This window comes from Pelodiscus sinensis, chromosome 1 (assembly GCF_052426305.1).
Source record: "Pelodiscus sinensis isolate ZL-2025 chromosome 1, ASM5242630v1, whole genome shotgun sequence".
NCBI lineage: Eukaryota > Metazoa > Chordata > Testudines > Trionychidae > Pelodiscus > Pelodiscus sinensis.
The window spans coordinates 107,115,965-107,139,964 of record NC_143052.1 but is presented as its reverse complement, the minus strand read 5'-3'; the positions used below and the strand labels follow the sequence as shown (position 1 = coordinate 107,139,964).

General features: G+C 44.6%; 1 protein-coding gene across 1 annotated transcript in view; it reads right to left on the bottom strand.

Annotated features, from left to right (window-relative positions):
• Positions 1–24,000, bottom strand: part of PKP2 (plakophilin 2) — a 77,497-nt gene that overhangs the window by 39,955 nt on the left and 13,542 nt on the right. Inside the window, exons 3-5 of the mRNA XM_075940244.2 lie at positions 22,166–22,854; positions 13,825–13,963; positions 7,342–7,549 (exon numbers count right to left, since the gene is read on the bottom strand). Coding sequence (XP_075796359.1) covers positions 7,342–7,549; positions 13,825–13,963; positions 22,166–22,854 — 1,036 coding nt within the window. The remainder of the gene's footprint in view (positions 1–7,341; positions 7,550–13,824; positions 13,964–22,165; positions 22,855–24,000) is intronic.

The window sequence follows — 24,000 nt, the reverse complement described above, 5'->3', positions numbered from 1 at the left end:
TTACTGTTTCCCTCGGATGGAAGCCTGGTGGGAAAATTTTCCCCTGCCACGTGTGGCGGGGGAGTGAGGTGCATGGGGTCATTTAAAGATGCAGCGCCCCCCCTCTTTTTTCCCCCTTAACAACTTTGGTCTCCCCCATTTTTTTCCTCAACAGAATTTTTTTTCCGGTGTGGTGTTCTTTTTTGGGGAGTGGGGGGGGGGGGGGGGTGGGTGGGGGGGGGAGAGGTGTTTGGTATTTTTTGTTAAACCATCTGGCAACCCTACTGGGTGGCCCCACCAGCAGCTCACTGCAGGCAGCCCGCTGCCCTGTCAGCCTCACAGGGTTCCCTGCTGATGGCCCTCCACGGGACACCAGACCACGGATGTGGTCCTGGATTAGAGTTTCAATCTGTACTAGTGGCATACAATTCTCCCCTTAAAAGGCTGATTGGTGTAAGACAGGAGGGTTTCCTTTGAAATTATTTCTTCTTTTAATGACAGCTTGGCCTCTCTGTGTTGTAATCCTGCCTGCAGGAGAAATTTTCTTACATTTCTTAGATGAATGTTGCACAATAAGATCAAGAGGTTAGACACTCCCCTACAGGCTTAGCTGGCTCACCTTCAAAAGCTGATTTTTATTTTTTTTTTAAAGTTCTGGGTGTTCTACTTTCTATTCCCTGCTGAACTCTCGACATAATCAACAAATATACAGGTTGATGCGGACTGGTGTGTATGTGAAATGACTGACACACGCATGGAATTTAGCAGTAGGCCACAACTTTTATTAAACTTCAGCAAAGGGGAGAGTCATAGCCTTCTCATTACCCACATTCTCTTCTAGCAGGCATTTAATTGGTTCCAGTGCAATGGCTACAAGCTCCTTATAACCTGTAACATGGGGTAACCTTTCCTCAACTGAACCCCTCCCCACCAGGAGTCAGCTCTGAGTTCTAGTACCCTACCTCCTACAAAGGGGACAGAAGGTCCTAGAAAGGCCACAAGGTCTCCTCCCAACGCCCATCACCAAAATCCCAGGTATTTCACCTCTGGGAACCATTTATTTTGTCCTTTTAACCACACTGAAATCTGGCTGCAAGTTGCAATGGATTAACTCAACCCAATACTGAGTTGGGTAGTAAGTGCAATCCTACTTAACCCACTGTGGCTTGCAGGTGCTAAGAGGTTGGCAAAAAACTCCCCGATCCATGGCCAACTGGTCCATGAGAGAAAAAAATTCCTTCCTGGCCCCTAAAGGGGAGACTAGCTAGAACCACTTGTGTTAGGACAGGTTGCCATTCCTAGTTTGGGATGGGTACAGTAGGGCTGCTGGAATGGAGCCAAAAGAGGCTCCACATAGCTCCTACACCAGGTTGAATCCTGGGAGCTTAGGAACGCTCCAGTCCTGGTCCCACCACTGTCAATGGGTGGCAGAGGCTCCCAAGAGGGGAGGAGCTACCTAGTGTCCATCAGCAAGCATCTCCTTTACTGCTGTGCCTGTCCCACCCATTGCCACCAGCACCATTAATTTTTCTCACCCCATCAGGGCAGGTGGGTGGCATATCTTTCAGCTCTTTCACTCTCCCAACCTGACATACTCTTTCCCTACAATTACTTTGCAACTTCCTTACCTGCCTAAAAAGAACCTGCAGCTAATTTGCTTACATGTTAAACTGTGAGCAAATTAAGTTTACCCTTTCTTTAGTAGTTACACTGTAATTATGAAAATCTGACAACTCCTCCATGACTTCCAGTGTGATTTTGGGGAAGTCACATAACCTGTTTGCAAATAGGCCGGAGAGCCACATAACTTGCCACAGGGAACCCTGCAGTGATTTTCCAGATCTGGATAAAGTACACTGGTTTGATGCTATTTCCAATCCCCATAACTGGCATCACAGCTAGTTAGGTTGGCTTCCAGCTCACAAGGCTCTCCGGGGACCACTACTGCCCTGGTGTGTGTGTGTGCTCATGTGACAGACAGGAAAAGGGCTGGGGGTAGAGGAAATGTCCTAGCATCTATTAGTAACAGAGATAAATTTTAGTCTTGTTAGAATTGGCTTAGTTGCAGCCAATTAAATTTACATGAACAGTTCTGCGATTAACTAATCAGTGACCTTGAAGCTGAGCTTCTAAGGTTGGGATGCACTGCTCTCATATCTTTGAAAATTAGATAATCTTTCTGTCATGTGGTGGAAAATAAATATCACACAAAGAATTTTTGACCCTAGACTTCTTGACCCTCTTCACACAGGGAATAGCTGAATAACACTCTTTGAAAAGCAGCCGTTTCCTCAAGTTTACATTCTTTCCTTCAGATACAGAATTCTGGTGTAGTGCCTCCCACACAGCACTAGAAATGCAAAGCCTTCTTGTTCTTCTTTGGTACAGAAATTACAACATCATTGAGGAAAATCACAGGCTTCCAACTCCAATATGAGTCTCTCATTCATGGAAAATAAGTCTTGCACTGTCAGGCTCAAAACCTTTATGAACTATGACAGGTTAACAAGTCATTCATGGAGCTTTGATGGGAGAATGCTTCTAAGAACAACTCAGGGGATTTTTTCCGGTGACTAATTTGCAGTCATATTAGCAAGTAATTAATATAAGATATAGGGTGAAAAGAGTGTTAGTTGTCATGTTAAAAGGTGGGAACCTCTGGCATAGGATTCTACACTAGGACCTCTCCCTGGAAGTATTGTATATTGTCACTATATTGCAATGTGATTACGTTATATACCCAGGATGATATTCCATTATACAGCGTTCACAGTTGAAGTAATAAGACTAGAGAATGAGGGTATGTCTACACTACCCCGCTAGTTCGAACTAGCGGGGTAATGTAGGCATACCGCACTTGCAAATCAAGCCCGGGATTTGAATTTCCCGGGCTTCATTTGCATAAACGGGGAGCCGCCATTTTTAAAACCCCGCTGGTTCGAACCCTGTGCAACGCGGCTACACGGGGCTCGAACTAGGTAGTTCGAACTAGGATTCCTATTACTAGGTAGTTCCACGAGGTGTACCGGTAGTTTGGAATAGGAATCCTAGTTCGAACTACCTAGTTCGAGCCCCGTGTAGCCGCGCTGCACGGGGTTCGAACCAGCGGGGTTTTAAAAATGGCGGCTCCCCGCTTATGCAAATGAAGCCCGGGAAATTCAAATCCCGGGCTTCATTTGCAAGTGCGGTATGCCTACATTACCCTCCTAGTTCGAACTAGGAGGGTAGTGTAGACATACCCTGAGTCTCTTAAACTGGAAACATGACCTACTCAATGAAACTCTACAGTTTTTGTAATCTTCAATCATATTTCTCAAGCTGGGACACTGATCAGTTCCAAGGAGGGTTAGTGTATACAAAAATAGGAGGAAGCTACACTGCCCATTAAAATTAAGGATCAATGTTGCAATTTTCATTTTGCTTTTAAAAGATCAGCCCTCACCCCTTGCAACTTGTGGGAGTTGAGAGCCTTGAAGAACCTCCTGATTTATACAATCTGCAACACACTGTGTATTAGTACTGAAGTACTTTGCAGGCAGCTATTCTCCAAGTCATTAATATAAGTATTTATGTTCAGTGACAGGTGCAATTGCAAAATTGCTGGATCTGAATTTTATATTGGTTAAGTTAAAACACAGTAATAGTTACAAAGATCTTGCACCACACTACTCCTTCTCTTGCCTTTGCCCTAGTGCTAGTGCTGCTCCGTTGACAGCAGGAGTGATGGAACTAGGAGTATCCACACGGCTCAGGCATTTTTACCAACATGCCTTTTTACCCTTGGATTGGATCAACGGTGATGGAAAGAGTGAGTGAACGTTCTCAGTGTAAATGCACCACTACACACATGCTGCATCTGAAAGGACACAAGGGACCTGATTTTCCAGTTGCTATATAAAAGGAACTCTCATGGATTTGAAGCAGTGGCTGCCGACTCGAGCCAAGACAGGTGATAACACGAAGATATATTTTCAGCACAACATTTCAAACACTTCAAAAGACTTCAATGCTGTTATTTTAATAGTTTTTAAATTCAATATTTTACTCGCTTCTTGTTCGAGAGTAAAAAAAAAAAATCTTATAAAATCCCTTCCATTTCTCCATTTTGTCTTTCTCCATTTGCAAAACAGACATGTTTTTCTTTTGTGCTTTAAACATTAACATGGCTCGCTGCTGGCTTGTTTTCTAATTCAGTGGTCATTGGGATCTACTAATAGATTTTGGAGCCTTTCACAGGTTTGGCGAGGAGGCTGTTAAGTGCCGGCACTTCATCTGCCCCTCTTAGCACTGCCATGCTGCTCCTGCCCTCTGCCTTGGAGCTGCCCCCCCACTAGTCCCAGGAGCCTCTTGCTTGCTGTGTGGGGCACAGGAAGAAGAGGAAGGGTTGCTGATGTCAGGGTGCTCCTCTCTCCACCCTGTACCCCATTTCCACAGAGCGGGGGAGGGGGGGGGCAGCCGGAAGGAGGGGAGAGGGGACAGGGATGGAGAGAGTCTGCTGTCTGCTTTTGGGAGTAGTGCAGGGCCAGAGTAGGGGTGAGCCTGACCTAGCCCCCTGCACCACCACCCAGCAGTCACCTGTGGTAAGCAGTGCCCAGCTGGAGCCTGCATTCCAAACCCTGGCCCCAATCCTGAACCCCTCCTGCACCCCAAACCACTGCCCTGGCCCCGAGTCCTCCTGCACCCAAACTCCTGCCCGGAGCCAGCACCCTGAACCCCTTCCTGCATCTCAACTCCCTGCCCCAGGCTCAGCTCAGAATCCCTGCCACACTCCAAATCCTTTAGCCCAAGATCAGAGTCTGCACCCCCCTCCCCTGCACTCCAGCCCTCTGGGCCCAGCCTAATAAAAGTGCGTGAGGATGGGAGGGTGAGGGGGGAAGGATGGAGTGAGCAGGGGAGGGAAGGTGGTAGGGCAAGGGTGTTTGGGTTTGAGGTGGATCCCGGATTGCACTTAAATTCAAAAAGTGATCTCATGCTGAAAAAGGTTGGAGACCACTGTTCTAATTTGTACACTGCTGCTACAGAGAAGTATCGGGGAGAGCGTTTGTCCATTGACTGGCCCCCACAGAGCCACCAGACAATGTCCTCAGAGTGATCTTTTTCTCTGTGTCAAATGGTGACAAATACTGTCACAGATGAATCACTAGATTGTACCCCTCCTACCTTATAGCAGTGTTTCTGATAAAACAAAACAAACCTTGTCTCTAACAAATTGTCCTCACTCATTCTAAAGACAGTTCTCATTTAGGCAAACTCATATTGAAATGAATGGGAATATAACTTGAGGAAGGACTGAGAAAAAACTGAATCATACCATTGGTCATAACAGCAGGGCTAAACTCAAATTAAGCTACGCAGCTTCAGCTATGTCAATTGCATAGCTGAAGTCGAAATAGCTTAACTCAACTGCTGGCTTTGTCTACACAGCAGGAAATTGAATGAAGAACACTCTTCCTTACTCCTTGTGAAAAGAGGGTTACCACGAGTTGGAGTAAGAAGTCTTTCAGCTCGACATTATTTTGAAAGAAAGGCTTGTAGCGTACGCCACAACCAGCTGGCCAGGCAGCTTCCCCTCTGTGCAAGCCTGGATGGAGAGTGGTGCACCGGGCCAGAACACCACAGCCAGCTGGCCGGGCAGCCACTTCTCTTCTCCAGCCCTGCTGCCCTGTGTTCAGCCCGGGGAAGCTGTGCCTCACTCCAGCTGTGCTGGAGCAAAGAGGAAGGGCTTCCTGATCAGCAGGAGTGTGGTGCAGCCTCCAGGGGCTGAATGCAGCGCAGCTGGGCTGGAGCAAAGAGGAGGGCTGTCTGGCCAGCTGGCCACGATGTTCAGCCGAGGTGCATCCTTCTCTGCGGGAGTGGGGAGTCAGCCCCAGAGGAAGTGCCCGCTGGGGCTTCCCTGCTCTGTGGGAGGAGAGGGGGGAGGAGTCCTGGGAGGAGGTGGGTGCAGGGGACTCCCTGCTCCCACTGGCACCCTGTCCCCTGTGGCAGAACCCTGTCCCCTCCCCCTCACTGGCACTTTGCCCCCTGCTGCAGAACCCTGCCCCCTGCCTCACCCCAGAATCCTGACCCTTGTCCCAATGCCACCCTGTCCCCTGCCCCAGCACCCACTAACACCCTTTCCCAGTACCACGTCCCCTGCTCCCACCAGCACAGTTGGGGCCACATTAGGGAGGCTTGGGGGGTTTTGGAGGAGGGTTTTTTTTTCTTGCATCTCCCATATGTGACCCCAACTGACTTTTCTGTGGGTCAGTGACCCCTGACTCAAAAAGATCCCCTGCCTATCTCAGAAATAAAGAGAAGGCAGAAACTTTTTGTATTTGACAAAGTCTTTTATTTAAAAATGAAGCCTGGCCAACAAACCCACAATTGGGGCCAAGCCCCCATCTGGCCACAGCATTATATCGTAATTTAGCGAATATATCCCACACCCGAATATACCCCGCGGGTTACATTCGCTAAATTATGGTAATACTCCTGCACCCCACAGACCCTAGATCTGAGCCTGTCATATACTGGAACCCCCTGCCCTGAGCCCCTCACATATCCCAACCCAAATTCCTGCACCCTCACATCCACAAGCCTGTGGCTTGCTTAGTAGCCCAACCCTCCATCTGACCCCAACCCTCCCCAGCCTGGAGCCCCCTCCCCGAGCCAGTGTCCCCTTCTCCACCTCCTCCTGCATCCAGATCTCCTCCCAGATCTTGCACCTCTCACCCCTTCCCACACCCAAATCCCTCATTCCTACCCCAGAGCCCAACCATCCTGTCTCAACCCAGTGAGGGTACAGCTAGACTGCAGGAGTTTTTCCAGGATTCCAGAAAGAGCCCGGAAAAACTCTTCTGCATCCAGGGATGCGTTTGTTCTTCTGCTTTTTTTAGTGGAAGAGCAAGCATGCTCTTTTGGTAACCCCTATATTCTTCTTTCCATGAGGAATAAGGGGGCTTCCAAAAGAAGGGTTTTTCTGACATTTGGTCCAGTCTAGACAGGCCAAATGTTGGAAAAACCTACTCCTACAGAAGAATTGAAAAAACAAAGCAGCACTGTAAGGGTTAGGGATAGCAAGTGATGGAGAGGAGGAGAATAGAGAGGAAGGGGCGGGGTAGTAGATCTTGGCTTGTTCTGTCATTTAGAAAGTGATCTTGGGTGCAAAAAGGTTGGAGACCACTGCCTCAGGAGAACAAAATGGCCTTGAATAGAAACTTCAGGGGTTAGCTATTGACAATGCCTCTTTAAATCCTTGTTCCTTTCTGGATTATATTTGACTCATCAATCATGCTGCTAAATAAACAAACACATATATTACAACAGGCCTGTGCACTATGTAAAGCACTGAAAATCTGCATGCAAATATTTTGCAAGAATTACCAGTTATCTGCTTCTTAGTCTCCACATCCTTGGTTTGTCTGAGTACATGGAGCAGGACTGGGATCCCATGCTGCTCACACACTTCTAGTTTGTTGTCATTGTCTTCATATACCAAGTTCCTCAAAGCTCCACATGCCAGCCGCTGAACTTCCCCATTCTGCGTTTTTACGATCTGTAGAAGCTTGGGAATGCCACGAAGGAAATAAACCTGGGGGAGGAAACCCAAAAGAAGCGTTTTCATCATTTAGATTCTGGGGAAAAAAGCCTTCTCAAATATAGATTCTGTAAGTTATTCATAGGCTTAGGTCTAATAGTGGGCAGAATGACCGAAAGCTCAGATCATTAATAGCTAGGGCAGTGAATCAGTCATGATTGTAACTACTGCTGAGTTGAACAACTTATTTATTGGTTCAGTGGTGGATAGAAGTCTGGAAAAAGTGTTCCTTTTGAATGGAGCTTTTTTTCCAGGTTTTCCTATTGAAATGAAAAAATGAAACTGTTTTGTTTGGGTCTAATGAAATGACATTTCCAAACCAAATAGGTAATTTAGAATAGAAATGTCAGTATCCTTTGTTTTGAAAATGTTTTTGGCTTTTAATTTTTTCTCTCATTTTGTCTCTAAGCTAATTTATTCGCCAAATGTAACCCAGACTCCTGATTGGTTTTGGTCACTCCCACATTGCATTTTTCAAATGTGCTATTCCCCTTCTCCCCTCAAAATAGTTTGCCCAGTTCTAATTGTAACTTTTATTATGGAACTCTTTATCTTGGGGCTTCTGTGTAAGTCACAGTCATAATTCATAGCTAAGGAAAGTAGTATAGTTCAGTGCATGGGGCGGGAATTAAAGAGAGCTGCATTCTGTTCCCAAATTTGCCACCATCTTGTTCAACTTCACATAAATCATTTAACCTTTTTTGTGCCCTATCTTCTAGATCTATAAAATGGGGATGAAATAATTCTGCACCTCACAGGGTTGTTACTGGATTTAATGACATAATATTTGTGAAGTGCTCTGAGTTTCAAGGATGTAAGTGCTACAGAAGTTCAAAATTATTATTTTCTCATTCTAGACAGCCTGCTAGAAAGGTTGCAGTTTTCTTTGCTGTCTCCTGCTGTATGGGCTGAACACATAATAAATAACACATTTTACTTACTAGGCACTTCCTAGCAATAGCACACTAAACAGCAAATTAATAAAAATGCAAAACAACCCCCCCAAAGTACAATCAATTATAAATTAAATCAATAAATCTTGACTATTCTTAAGACATTGATCACCGGCACAAGAGAGCGCTCTTCAATTTCTTTTTAGAAGACCAGACACTGAAGATCTGACCCAAAAAGAATGCAAAACAAAAAACATTTTATATCACAGCAGCGCTATGGAAATAAAGTATTTTTCAGTGTTTATATGCTGTGGCAAAGCTCAGTATCTCAATTATCCCACAATGTGGTGTACATGAGCTTTGGCTTCTTTAGGAACAAGTTCCTTATTAAGTGGGTCTTACAATTGAGCACAATTAGGAATGGTTTAATCTAGCATCCCATAATGTAACAAGGTCTTCAGGAGAAACTCATCCTTGAGTAGCAAGGATTGCATATACAAGACTTAGAAAACTGATACAACTACTATGGGTAGTATGGAGCCACATGATAAAATGAATTTCATCAAACTGGCAGGTACCGAGAACATGAAGAAACAAAATCCAACAAAGCCTCCTGTTATCTTCCTGACCTGGCCATGTACTCTGTATGCCTACCTTTGCTTTGACTCAGCTGCATTAAAGGTAAAGTTTGCTGCTAACACACTATTGACCTGGTTCCCTATGTTTTCAACATTCTGATTCTTAGAGAGTTATCTTGAGAGATGGCTATTTCTCTAGGTCAGTGGAGCCCAAGCACTGTGAAGGCCTATTTTCTTACTGCCACAAAGCTGGCATGTCCTTTTGGCGTTTTTAGTTTTGTTTTTCATTAAATATTTTTATAGGCTTTTCTTTTTTACATTTTCGGTGACTCCAGAGCTCATGAAGGCTACTAGCCTATTTGCTACTCATTTACTGGGCAGAGTCCATGAAAGCCACTGGCTTATTTAAACCCACTGAACAGAAGGCCATGCTCTTAAACAGGCCTGGGCAAAATATGGCCCAAGGGTGGAATCCGGCCCACCAAGCCACCGGATTAGGGATGTTAAATTTAGATGAACTAATCAAATAGTTGATGGGATTTCCATCAGCTATTCGAGTAGTTGATAAAGGCACCTCTGCCTTTGAACCGTAGCAAGTGCCCTGCCGGACTCTTGCTACAGTTCAAAAGCAGAAGCCCTGCAGGGAATGCAGGCCCAGCAGGAGACTGGCCCCATGCTTCCTACCATGCCTGAGCCTCTGAAATGTACAAGAGCCCCAGAGGGGCTCTTGTACATTTCAAACGCACAATCGCAGGAAAACTGGCAAAAGCGGAGACTGCTGAACATGGTGGGGGAAAAAACCTTTGGGGACCAAAGTTGTTGAGCAAAAAAACCCAAAAACAAAAACAACCCCCCCCCCAAAAAAAGAGCCACTGCACCTTTAAATCCCCACGTTTCCCACGCCCCCACCACACACAGCTGGGGAAGAATGTCCCAAGCAGCCTTCCATCTGAGTACGTATTTTCTGGGTTTTTTACCAGACAGAAGCCACAAATACCAGACTGTCCAGGCCTCTACCTTCCCTGCCCCCCACAGAGACGGTGCTGGGGGGAACCACTTTTAAGCTGGCTCCCTCTAGCACTGTCTCCTGCTCCCCCGCCTTGCTGCCTCTCTGATAGAAGCAGCAATGGGGGGAAGCAACTAGTTGCATCATTAGTTGACTATCTGATAAGCTTATGCTTATCATATAGATGACTAGTTGCTTACATCCCTACACCGTATCCAGCCCCCGGATACTGTGGGGAGCCCTAGGTATGCTCCCCGCTTGCCTCGCCCCACCTGCATACCACTCAGAAAAATGGCTGCAAGGCAGGTTTCACTTTAAAAACTGAACCTGGATGGGAGAGGGGATGCTTTAGGAGCTGCTTCCACCCCCAGCATAATCCCATTGACCGGCTTTTGGCCAATAACAAGCAGCCATGAAGCACAAGGGGCTCATAATTATTCACAGAGCACATGGCTGTAGCCTGTGCAGGGAATGGGCAGGCAGGGAGGCTGATTCAGGAAAGGGCTGCTGGCTGGTAAGTCTCCTGGCCTGAGGCTGCCTCTGGCATCCCAGGCCCTCACTTCAACAACCCTCTGCCCCCCACTCCTGCCCCACCACTGCACATACCCAAATCCTCTGCACCCTCCTGTACTCATGCCCCCTCACAGATTTGGCACTCCAATCCCCTGCCCAGATCATAGTCCCCTCTTGCCCTAGCTCAAAGCCTAATCCTCTGCACCCCCATTCTCTGCCCTAGTGGATGTACCCTTAGATCCAAGTAAGCATTTCTGGTGATTTTTTCCAGTGTTTATTGGATGCATACTGATTTTTTTTTTTTTAAATCAAGGACATTTTATCAGTATGTACCAGTTAAACACTAAAATCCATATCCTGGAAAAATGCTGATTTTTTTTCACATCTACATAAAACTCAAGCTACTAAAAATAAACCCAGAAAATGGAATAAACAAACTCAGAAAAACAGAAGCCTAAGTGTATTTGAGCTGGGACCTAAGCAGGAAAATGCTCTGTAGCATGTAACCACAGTAAACCATATAATCCCTTCAACATCTGGCTTTTAATGAAACAAACAAATAATGATCCATCCATACTTAAGATTAGTATACATAGCAACAGAACGTGTTCCAAGAAAAAACAGCTTCATTAAAATGGAGTGAAGGTTAGAAGTAAATATCAGTAACTTAGAGTAGTCCACATTACAAAGGTGTAATTATCTCAAAACCAAAGACTTGAAGGAAATTCACATGTAGGGATTAAACAAAGGAAATCCAAATCTGTTTAATATGGTACTGCAGTTTAAGGCACCCAATCAACCTTAACTATGTCTGCTATTGACACTATAAGAGAGGAAAAGTCAAATGTGTCTTCAGAAATCATTTAATTGAAGCAGCATCCACAAACACTAATAAGAATTAAATGTTACTGCATCGCTCTTGCATTATTGTCATATCATAGCAGAAAGGGTGGGGTTGAAGCTTGCCTTCCCCAGCTGGGATGTCACCCATGGGAGGTTCTTTGTGGTATTCTTAGTAGCAGACCATTTCAATCTCTCAGTCTCTGTGGCAGGGGAAAACTTTCCGTAATAAAGAATAATGGGGAAAAATTACCATAAATCCTTATCATCCATCCATCCCCAAATGCCTCAAGACTTCAGTGAGTTTTAACTTAATGGGACATTTGTAGTGTCTCGGTTATTCTGTTGCTGAGGGGTATTTTTTTTGAGAGAGAGATGGAAAAATAAGTGTGATACTAGATAGTAACTTTTTTAAAAAGGATCCATTTTTATATGTTTTAAATCCTAACAAATTAACAGATTTACTTGTAAATTCTCAGAACATTTATTTTGCATGAAAAGAGTAAGTGCCAGTAATTTTGGGGAGCATACACTGTGTTTCTCTTATATAAATAATAAAGAAGTTGATTCTCTGCTTTACGTACAAAACTTAACTCAGCCTTACCTACAGAGTTGCTACAGACAAGGCCATAATTACATAAGAGCACAGTAACAAATAAAGCATTACATAACACCCAACATACAATGAAAACTGATCACATCAATCACTCAGTAGCTGGGTTTCAGATATGATAGAACATGAACTATGAGGAATGGTATGCATAGAGCATACTCCCCCCGCCCGCCACCCCCAACTGTGAGGCAGTAATTTGCTGATAAAGCTGTTGATCCAAGGACAGAAGAATATATTAGGGGAACATTCAGTCATTTACCACGATCAGCATTTTTACTAAGACACACAAGTGGTTTCACAATCCACAGAGATAACAGGGGCTAAGGTTTTTTTATTTAACAGTTTTCTATTTAATTCAACCCTTATGTAAAATAACTTAACAGGGTTCTTTCAAATTAAAAAAAAATCTGTGTCATTTATCTATTTGCTATTCCCATGGTTACAAGTCTAGTAAGAGTGATTAAACACTTATACAAACACTTATACAAAACAGGTAAACTCAGCAGTCAGTCTACACAAGGACTTCACAAGTAGGGTTGCCAGATGATTGAAACAAAAAATACCGAACACCCCCCTCCTCCCAAAACAAAAACCACTGGGAAAAAATTCTGTTGAAGGGAAAAAAAGGGGGAAGAGACCAAAGTTGTTGAGCAAAAAAAAAGGGGCGGGGGCACTCCAAGACTTATTAACACCCCGCCCCCACCCAAAAAAAGCCAACATTAAAACAGCATTAAAACAGCATGTCCCCTTTAAGAGTGAGTGCAGGGATAGGAACGGGGAGAGGTTGAGCATTTCTTCCCCTAGGTCTTTTTGCCGGCAGCCATTTTGTGCCGGCAGCCTTGCAGAACCAGGTAAGCATAGCGTCTGGGGGTGTTGCAAGCTGGAGGGAGGCCTCGGGAGGCGAAAATACCGGACTGTCCGAGTGAATACTAGACACCTGGCAACGCAATTCACAAGACAGTATGCTGTGTAGTAACAGGAATGGAGGGGTGTATGAACTTAGGTTATTTAGAAGTAAAATGAGCTTCACAACATTTTGTATTTTTTCAGACTTTCATTCCATTAAAAAAATGAAAGACCACCTTCCCAAATCTAGGCTTTTCTACACTATCAACATTTGAGATAATCCAGTACAATTCTTTCTACAATTCCTTGCTGAAGGTTTTGCCTTAATAAAGATTTGTGAGACCCATCTTCCGGGTAAGTAGACCTCAATCCAACACAAACACGACCTAAATCCTAAAAAAGTACAAATCTAGGTTTGAACTTTGCAGGTTTTTTTTTTTAAATGTATATATATCCAACCCTCGGATATTGTAGTGCTATCTATCCAGATAACTGATTTCTCAACTTAAATGAGAAAGACTCTTAGATCATTCTATTGTTTCACATTATCCTGTCCAAACACCACAACAGGTTTTGATTTCCATTTGCACAATGAAAGAACCCTGTTTCCTGTCTACTGAGGAATTTTCTCGGGCTCTCTTATCTCTTCTCTAACCAAACAATGATTTTAATAAAATTGTCCCTAATTTTGAAAACAATAAGGAAGACAGGAGATGAGAAATAGAAAGTATATATTAATTATATAGTAAGCACAGCTGCCTATAAATACTAAATAAAGGGCCAGATTTTTTGCGGGTGTAAACTGGTGCCACTCCATTGGGACTTCAACAAATTACAGCAGCACAGGCTCTGGCTTAGACGGTTACATGGTGTTTTGCATGAGGCTTCTTAAAGTGCCATCTCTCAAATGGCAGACAACGCAGTACAGCAGATGCAGAGCATTCTTTGCTCTGTTAATGGATATGAAAACAGTTACTCACTTTCTTTCTGGCTTCTGCTTTCTGGAAACACTCGTGCTGTATAAAGGTAATGGCAGCAAGGATCCTGGGTAATGAGGACGTCTTTTCGGTATCCAAAATGCTCACTGCACGCTCCAGAGTCATCTCCCCTTCTGGGCTCCTAAATATACAGCCAGGGATGTTATCGTGAATCAAGGTGGCAGAGTACCAGCATTCAGCCAATGGCTTTTACCAGGCAATTCATAACTATCAACACTCTTTAGTCATCCTTCACCTATGATTTTCCTCCCAGTAGTAGGAGAGCTAAGAAAAGTGTCATGGTGTCTATACCAGCCAGATATGTGCTGTGGAAAAAAAAATCCTACCAAGTGGAGTTGTTATAACACAAACAAGTGGAGCAGCCCACACTAAATCTGCTAGAATTTCAAACCCACACCAAAAGTTCCAAGGTGCCCATACTTGCAGGTGCAGAACAACCTCTACTCCCACTGGGCTTGGGACATCCATCACACCATGAAGGATTGGACCCTACTGGAGGCCAAATTTAAAAAAAGTGTTCGTAGCTTTCAGGGGTCTCTGATTTAGTTTTTCTCTGCAATGTCATTATGAAGGCATGCACTCACCATATGTTTTTAACGTCCTATGCTTTCTCAGCTGTTCTACGTAGGGAACATCTGCTGGACTGGGCCCTGGGGGTTTTTTGGGTGCAAGGAAACAGCATGATGATGGCTATTACATCAGGCAAAATATCAAAAGCTGGAAGGAGAGATCACTAGGCTCATGTGCTGACAATAAATGTATTGACAATGGGTGTGAGTCAATAAAACACACACATTAAGCATATGTAGATTTAGGACGGGTAAGGTACGCCCTTCATTGCCTAGATTCCTGTTCACAAGGTTATACTGAGGCTAATTATAACAGGTCTGAGGCTTAGTCTAATTTTTACTTCATTAAAGTTTATCTTTAGTCAGTAGAATGAACCATTGTAGAGCACATTTCACAGTTCAACCAGCTCAAAGTTTTAAAATCAAAGTTTGGTGCCCTGATCCCATCCTAACTTCAAAACCTTCACAGATGAACAAATACCATATTACGAATTAGCGCAAGTGGAGGGAAAATAAGCAAATGAATATCCATAATAACTCTGTGTGTCTTCCAAATGACACCTTATGTGGATCACTAAAATATGGAGTAGTAGTGATACACCATTTTGTCCGATAATATTAAGGTACTCCATGCCAAGTAGAATGACGACTCCATAAAGAGCTGCTCTTTGAACAGGAACTCTAAGCCTTCAATATGAGAGTGGTTCTGGGGTATCCGCTTATTGGCATGGCCAAAAAATAAGTGGGTTAAGTGTCTCTGTGCTTCATGCTCTGTATTCACAGGGTTAGCTAAATATTCTGTAAATGATTTTAAATGCTTGTATTTTATACATCAGGGGTGCGTCTAGACTGGCAAGATTTTGCACAAAAGCAATTGCTTTTGCTCAAAATCTTGCCGCCTGTCTACATTGACCGCGAGTATCTGCACAAGAACACTGACTTTGTACTGTACAAAATCAGTGGTTCTTGCGCAAATACTTTGATGCTCCCGCTCAGGGATAAGCCCTCTTGTGCAAGTATTCTTGCGCAAGTATTCTTGACAGGCAAGTTAATTTCTTGTGCAAGAAAGCCCGATGGCTAAAATGGCCATCAGAGCTTTCTTGCGCAAGAGAGCGTCTACACTGGTACGGATGCTTTTGCGCAAAAGATGTCTTTTGTGCAAAAGCATCCGTGCCAGTGCAGACGCTCTCTTGCACAAATACTTTTAACGGAAAAACTTTTCCGTTAAAAGTATTTGCGCAAAATCATGCCAGTCTAGACGCAGCCAAAGAGTTTAATCATTTTATATCCTCTTGGTTATTCTTTAAAGAGACCAAAGTAGGAACGAATCTTTACGTTTTCAATACCTTCCTGAACATAGCTGTAAAATATGCAGAATGTGCTTTATTACAGTTTGCTAAGGCTTTAATGCTGATGAGTTGACTCATATCTTAGACTGAGAGATGTTTGGGGAAACGGACTGGCTTACACTGCATAAAATCCTGCCTCCACTGAAGTCAATGACAAAATTCCAGAAAACTTCCCTGGAGGCAGGATTTCATCCTCTGTGCTTTACATGAGTAATACCGTGATCCTACTCTCATTTAGTGAATTAGTGTAGGATCCAAAAGATTCAATATAGGAGTATAGAACTGGACTCATAACTTTTAATAATCCAGCATTTATTGTAAGAGAAAAACTTATCCGACTCCTCTTCACTTGAGGTGACAAATGTTACAGAATAACATTGGCAGGGCCAAATTTTGTTTTTAGTATCATGGATATACATCCAGAAAAAGTCAGTTTATGCTCACAGCTAATTGTCCTCACTTGTCATTGTAGTTATGCTACTCAGTTTACAATGGTGTGCATAAGAGCACAATATAGTCTGGTATTTCATAAATATATAATTCTACATTAATATGGAACAGAATGAACTGCAAAAATTCCTATATTTAAATATCAGGCATATCTAGAATTTTTTTAAAATAAGGGTGAAGTTTTAAAGATTGTTCAGGCATCTGCAAAAACTTAAACACATCTGCAAACCACAAGTATCTTATTATACACCAGCATCAAAAGAAATAATTAAAATGATTTTATTTTAAAAATAATAAATTATAATCACAAACTTTTTTTTGTTAATGATTAAGTGTACTATCAAGTGGTACATCTCTTTTCAGGGACTATGTCTTGACTATTTGTCTTTTCCAATCTCTAACTAATGTGACACCCCTTATAAATTCTTGAACTTTGGGAGTAAATGCTGTGTTGTTTTGGAAATGTAAGAATAAATTTTCATAATATGGCTGTAATCTCAAGGTGCAGTTTAGGGCACTTGACCATCTAAACACAGAGCATGCAAGTATATAGATATTTAAGTGATCAAGAGGCTTCCCACAGTTACTTGTCCATAATTTGTGGATGCAAAAATATAGGGTACCAATAAAGATGGACTGAAAAAATTGGCTATTAATAGCTACATTTTCAAAGAAGGCCTAATCTGGCCATTAATTTTACCCCTGTATTTGAACATGAGTACAATCACTTAGAGGTACAACAATTGAATACACACACTTGTAGGTGTGAAGAGCAATTTTTCCAAGTCTCATAGTGTGGCATCTAAATTCTAGTACTGTATCTTCCGGCGTATAAGGCTAGTGGGCGTATAAGACGACCCCCTAATTTTTTAGTTAAAAGATAGGCTTTCGTCTTATACACCAGCGCCCCTTCGCCTCCCCGGCTTTGCTCCCGGTGTCCCTGATCTGCTGGAGACGGTCCCCAGCAGACCAGAGGCACCGGGAGCAAAGCCGCAGCAGCGGCGGGGTCCCGCGCCTCTGAGGCTTTGCCAGAGCAAAGCCTCAGAAGCGCGGCACCCCGCCGCCGCTTCGGCTTTGCTCCCGGTGCCTCTGGTCTGCTGGGGACCGTCTCCAGCAGACCAGGGACACCGGGAGCAAAGCCTCTGAGGACGCCCCGGCAGCGGGACAGCCCCGGCGCGCCTGGGCCGCCCCACCGCCGGAGCCCCTCCGCGGCTTTGCAAAGCCTCGGGGGAAGCCGGCGGCGGGGCATCCCAGGCACGCCTGGGCTGCCCCGCCACCGGCTTCCCCCGAGGCTTTGCAAAGCCGTGGAGGGGCTCGGGTGGCGGGGCAGCCCAGGCGCGCCTGGGATGCCCCGCCGCCTGTATATCCGGCGTATAAGACGACTCCCGATTTTTGGGGGATGTTTTTTAGCATCAAAAGTTGTCTTATACACCGGAAAATACGGTATTTGTTTCCATAATTAATCAAACAGAAAAGTTGTTCCAGCATAAATCCAAAGATTTTGTTTTTAAACTGTGGCCCTTGAATGGTCATCTCTGAGAGATACAAGCAAAGCTGTTTGCTAACTAGATTTTTAAATGTATTTCTACAGAGCTGCCTTGACTAAATCTCATGTTGCGTAATTGTGAATCATTTATGTAATCTGTTCTACTTTATTCCTCTAATTTTCTTTAAAAAATCCTTCTATATAAAAACATGTTACTGGTGTACAACCCTATTCTTCCCCCCAAACGAGTTCAGTTTGAAACAAATCCACAGTTAGATCATGATTCTGGAAAGCCCTTAAGCATGTGCTGAACTTTAAATACCAGCTTCAGTCCATAGGTCGGATTTAGGTATGTGTACAAGTGCTTTCATTTATCAGGGCCTTAATGGAGAAACAAAGCCACTCAAATAATCATTCAACAGTCAATAGTAGTTCATACAGGAAAAAGATAACGAGGGCCTTATTCGTTCGGTCTCTTAGAATCCCAGATGTGGGTGTATGCAGTAAACATTTCCTTTAGTGACGGGAACAACAACTACAAAAATGTTCTCAATCTGTGCATTGCCAGTCACACTGTGGCAGAGCATGGGACCTGGAGATGCACTGATTGTACCACATCTTCTGGGATGTCTCACACAGTGGCAGCTTCTCCCAGCAGAACCTTTGTGGGAGAGCAGCAATGGGACTTGTATCTGCCTTATCTACAGGATAAATGCATCTGCTAGTGCAGCTAATACTGGAGCTAAAACTTGAACCAACTTCACCCCTTCTCTCCAAAAAGAAAATGTCTTTGAGTTTATTTTTCTTAACGTATGGCAAGTTTTTATCCCGCTTGTTTCATTTTCCTGTATTTCCTGGTTGTGACTAAGACTTAAAAGTGCCATAATACCTCAAGACAGACCATTTTCAGAACTGCCCAAGTGGATATAGGGCATAAGGAATGCACGAGAGAGGCTCTTCTGAGAATTTTAACGAACAATTTCACTGACCAACCAAGGTTCAGATATTTCTTTTCATGAATCAATGATCATACTTTTGGAAGCATACCTCAACTGAAACGAGCAGTCAAAACTTTTAAGGTTCAACCCAGTCACTTCCTCCTATCCAGTCAGAAGATACATATAGAAATTCAGTTGCCTGCTCCTTAGCTAGGGATTTTAAATATCAATTAATTGAATAGTCAATTAACCTCATGAATTCTTATCGGTTACATGACTATTCCATAGTCCCCAGGGGTGAAGCCGGCAGCCAGTGCACTCGGGCCTACTCCTGAGGAGCCCCCTGCCACTCTGCACTGCTGCCTCTGTATCAGAGGCAGCAGTACAGGGTGGCAGCATCCCTGTCTTGGATGGGGATGGGGGGTGAGCTCCTGTACCTGCCACAAGCCAGAACTCAGCCGGGATGCCAGCCCACCTGGCTCCTAATACCCTTTAAATGCAGAGCTGCAGTGGGGGTAGGTCCTGGACCTGGCATGAGCCAAGATTGAGCCAGGCTGCTGGCCAGGCTGCTAAAAAATGTACTGGTGGGAGGAAAGGGGGGGATGCATGTAGTCTATAGCAGTCTTTCCTAATTCGTGCTCCGTGGAACCCCAGGGTTCCATGAAGCAAAAGTAAGGGTTCCACAAGAACGTCGCGCTCCCTTGTCCCCTCTTAAAGAGACTATTTTGCATTTTTTTGTTTTGTTTTGGTTTTTGTTGCTTGACAATTTCTAGTGGGTCTTTTTTTTTCTTTGCTTGACAGATTTTACCCTGGCAACCCTAGGGGTTCCTTGAAATTCTTTTTAAGCTGAAAAGGGTTCCGTGGCCAAATAAAATTGGGAAACACTGGTCTATAGCATTAACCTATAAGCTTCTGCTTATCGGTTAATCGACTACACTGTTACATCCCTGAAGATACATCTTATTAATATCTGTATTAATCATTTTCTCATTGAAATTTTTATTTTAACTTTGTATCAAGTCCTTTTAGCATTGTAATAAGACTTTAGCTTTGTTGTATTAAGTCCTTTTATATAGAAACATTGTATACTTTCATATAGGACATAGAAACTTTGTATTAAGTCTTTCTACATAGAAACCTTGTATCTTATAGACTTTGTACCCCCTTTTGCTTAATTGATTGTCCTGCTGAGTGAACGAGGTGTGAATGGATAAGGCATGAAAGACCAGCAACTCCCTGCACTTGCAAGGGGTAGAGAGTGGTGAAAGCCAGATTCAAGAACAATGAGAAGAACAATGGGACCTGTGAAGTGGGCTCACTAAAAGAAGACTGGACCTATGGACGCCTTGGGAGTCAGCAGCAAGGGCCTGCTTTTGGAAACACCCTCTTTGACAGTGAATGTGACAGCATTAAGACACCACCCAGACAAAGGTGCCACAGATGTCTGACTGCATATGCATATAATGACTCTCACAAATCATGCATATGCATGTGATGACTAACTAGTGTAGAGTTGCATGAGAGAGAAGACACTATAAATCTAAGGCATCTTGAAGAGGGACCTCGGGTTTTCGTCTTGTCAACATGGGAACATCAATCCGGATCAACGGAAGCCCAGCTCCATCTCTCCCCACACCTAACTCAGCTTGCCAGTGCAGTTAGGGGGAGCAACTATTGGTAACAACAAGGCGGGGTGTGTGTGCTATATTATATGCATATGATAAAGTATTGATTGATCTAAGTATGCTCAATAAATGCGGCATGTTGACTCATCCCCCTGAAAAAGATCCCATGTGCTTCTTTTAAGCACAGCATCCCTACCTCTAGCCTCAGTCAGCTTAACCCCTTAAACTTGTCTGCTTTAAGGAATATCAATATCACTTCGGGAATTCTGTTTAAACAAGCTCCTATTTTGACAGAATCATTTTACTACTGTACAATAACTTGTGCTGACCTGATGACTACAGAACAATGTTTTACTCTGATGCTGTATACCATAATAGACAATGAACACTTAATTCCCAGGTAAACAAATAATGTTGTTGCTATCTGATCAGAAATGTTCAAGCTCCACAGCAAAACTCCATCAAAAGGAGCAAAAAAACAGCAACAACAAAATATGAAAGCAAACAAAGCTTTGGAAAAAAAAGGCATCTGAAGACAATACTCTTGTTTAAAAAAAAAGAAATTATCTAATTATACTCTTGGTGCTAGGAGAACAATTAACATTTAAAACTACATGTGCAAGAAAATATGAAATAGGAATGTGAACTTGTAATACAGGCAGTCCCCGGGTTACGTACAAGATAGGGACTGTAGGTTTGTTCTTAAGTTGAATTTGTAGAGCCAAGGAGCAGTGCTGTGGGACTAACCGGCAGCGCCCCAGCTGCTCTGCCCCAGGCGTCCGCGAGAAAAGCCTGGTCTGCCGGGGGGGGGGGGGACTAGGGGGGCCAGGGGCGCACTAGCTGCACGCCCCCCCAGCAGACCAGGGAGACCGGTCCCGCCGCCCACGTCCTCCGCGGCTTTGCTCCGCATCTCCCAGGTCTGCTGGGGGGAGGGAGGGGCGCACTAGCTGCGCCCCCCCCCCCCCAGCAGACCAGGGAGACGCGGGTGGCGGGACCGAGACGCGCTGCGGTCCCGCCGCCCGGGTCCTCCGCAGCTTTGCTCCGCGTCTCCCTGGTCTGCTGGGGGGGGCTCCCCCCCAGCAGACCAGGGAGACACGGAGCAGCTTTTCTTGCCCCGGAGGATGCGGGCGGCAGGACCGCGGCGGGTCTGGGCGGTCCCGCCGCCCGCGTCCTCTGGGGCGAGAAAAACCCCGTTCGTAAGTACAGATCCGACGTAAGTCAGAGCCGCGTAGCCCCGGGGACTGCCTGTAGTCTTCTGGTTATCAAGTGGTTCAATCTGTATGAACAGCCACAATGAATGAGTGCTGAAAGGATCTGTTCTACCCAACAGAGCAAGGCCTGTCAATACATTATTGCAAGTTAGACTGTAAATTACTGAAGGCAAATACCAGATCTCCCTACCTGACTGATCCCAGATGAGAGATTTTGCCAGACCAGAGAGGCCATTACTGGCCCCTCTGTTGATGCCCTGCTCCCTGCCCCCGCCAGGGCTTCCTGGCTCCCCCTGGGCAGCCCAGCTGGGTTGTGCATCTGGCTTCCCTCCTCCCCATGCAACTCAGCTGGGCCATCCCTCCACCCCCACCTACAGTATGCTGGGAACTCTGATCATGAAACATCTGTGGTCTGGACCATAGATGTTATTGAACCAGAGAATTCCGGTTTATAGAGGCACAACCAATAATAAATAAATAAATAAATAAATAAATAAATAAATAAAGATTTCCCCTTGTTTGTTCCATTTATCCAAAACACGAGTCATAAAGGAAAAAACAGCTAGAAATGCATCTATTCTTTGTGAACTAATGGAGGGGGATCATTTCTTTTTTTTTTACAGGGAAATGCGTGGCACAGAGTCAGTATGAAAACTTCCAGATATATCCTAGAGCAGATTTAGAATCAAACTTACCCAAGCTGTGTGCCACTGGCGACAACTTTTTCAGTGCGTAAGAGATCATTTTCTGTGGCTGCTGCCATAGCTGCAGTCAATGCCATCTTCTTCCCACCTGTTTCTGCACTACGACTGGTCATTACGGTTGCCTGGGGAGTTTCCCTTGTGGACTGAGTGTTTCTGAAGGTATTTTGTTGCCAGCTGGTCTTCAAAGACTGCCTGTTCTGAAATCCAGCGTGGGAAAGAAATGGTGATCTGACTTGTCCCACAGCACTACCATTAGTCAGGTAGTTCTCTTTCTCCAAGAGGTTGGTCATACTGCGACTGTTCCCCACTTGTGGGTACATAACTACAGCTGGGCTGCTGGGGGCACTGTCAAAGACTGTGTCATTAAAAGACCCTAGATGGAAATGGGTTTGATACATCTGCTCTTTGATTGCAGAATCATGATTACTGGGACCAACAATATCAGAACGAGCATATCTTGGTGGAACACTAACATTGGATCTCCTGCTATCACCAGGCCTCCGAGAGAATCCCCTGTTGTAGTGGAAATCATTGTATACCAGCTTCTCGGGACCTTTCTGGGGAGAAACTTCTAATCTCTTCAGAGGCTGCCTTTGATACTTCTCTTCCATTGTCTTGTATGAAGTATATTGTGGGGCTCCAGTCCCCCATCTATTTCTGTAAGAGCCTGGTGAGGCCACCTGAAGCAAAAAGGGACAAGAGTCATCATAAGAACAGAGCTTTTTTGTTTTCTTAATTATTCTGTGATAATTTGCGTGGATAACATTTTTGCCACTTGCTAGTAGAAAGTAGAACAGTACGATCAAAGGTGGACTGCAGACAAACATGCTGATGAAAATAGGGTTTATTGCACTTCTTTATGAACCTCCCTTTGAAACTAGGAGGGAGTGCATTCTGGCTCCTAAGCACTATGGGCTAGACTTCAGGATACCTAGGTTCTAATCCCTGCTCTGCCACCAACTCAAAGTGTGATCCTGTACAAGTCACTAAACATAAGATACTCAAAAGGGCCTCTACATTCTGGGTCATCTCTGTTTTAGGTGTTCAACTGGTGTGACGTAGTGGGGGTACTTGCTGGGCTGTGGTGACCCCTGCTGTCTGGAGCAAGACCCAGCAGGGAAAGCCTCACTAGGCCAAGGTAATGCCAAACTTGTTGAACCAGTGGCCAGACACCCCCCATGGAGAGGAACAAAGGAAGGTGGAATGCTGCCCTGGCTGGGGGGCAGGGCTGGAAGAGGGTTAGTTGGTTGCTGGCTGTCTGAGAGCATGGAGGAGACAGCCTAGGGGAAGGGACTGGAGTTTAGGGGCCCAGTCTCCCCCATCTCAAGGGGGCCTGAGGTATCCTAGCCCAGCTCTGTGACCAGATTCCATCTGTGCTGTGCTGTATCCTGGAGAGGCAATAAACTTCCTCTATTCCACCAGCTGGTGGAGTCTGTTTGTGCCATTTCGGGGTGCAGGAGACGGGGAACCCCCAACGCGCCGTCACAACTGGACACACCCAAAGTTTGATCTGCAAACACACTGAACACAAAAATCTCCAAAACTGAAGTTGTGTGTCTGAAAAGGCTCTGAGACCCTCAGACAGATGAAAAATGTTATGTCGACAAGGAGCATTATTAACAATACTGTAACTGGGCTTGTACATGAAGTCAGCTTATCTGACCTTGAGTGATGAACAACTTTCCTGGCCTCAATGGGCACACTGGCAACTTGTTGCAATCCACAAACTACACCTTATTTACATGTATGTGCATTCAAAAATTAACGTGATGTATGAACGTAGGGTGCAAGCCATCGCAGGTAGGGGCCAGACTGCATACTGCTTG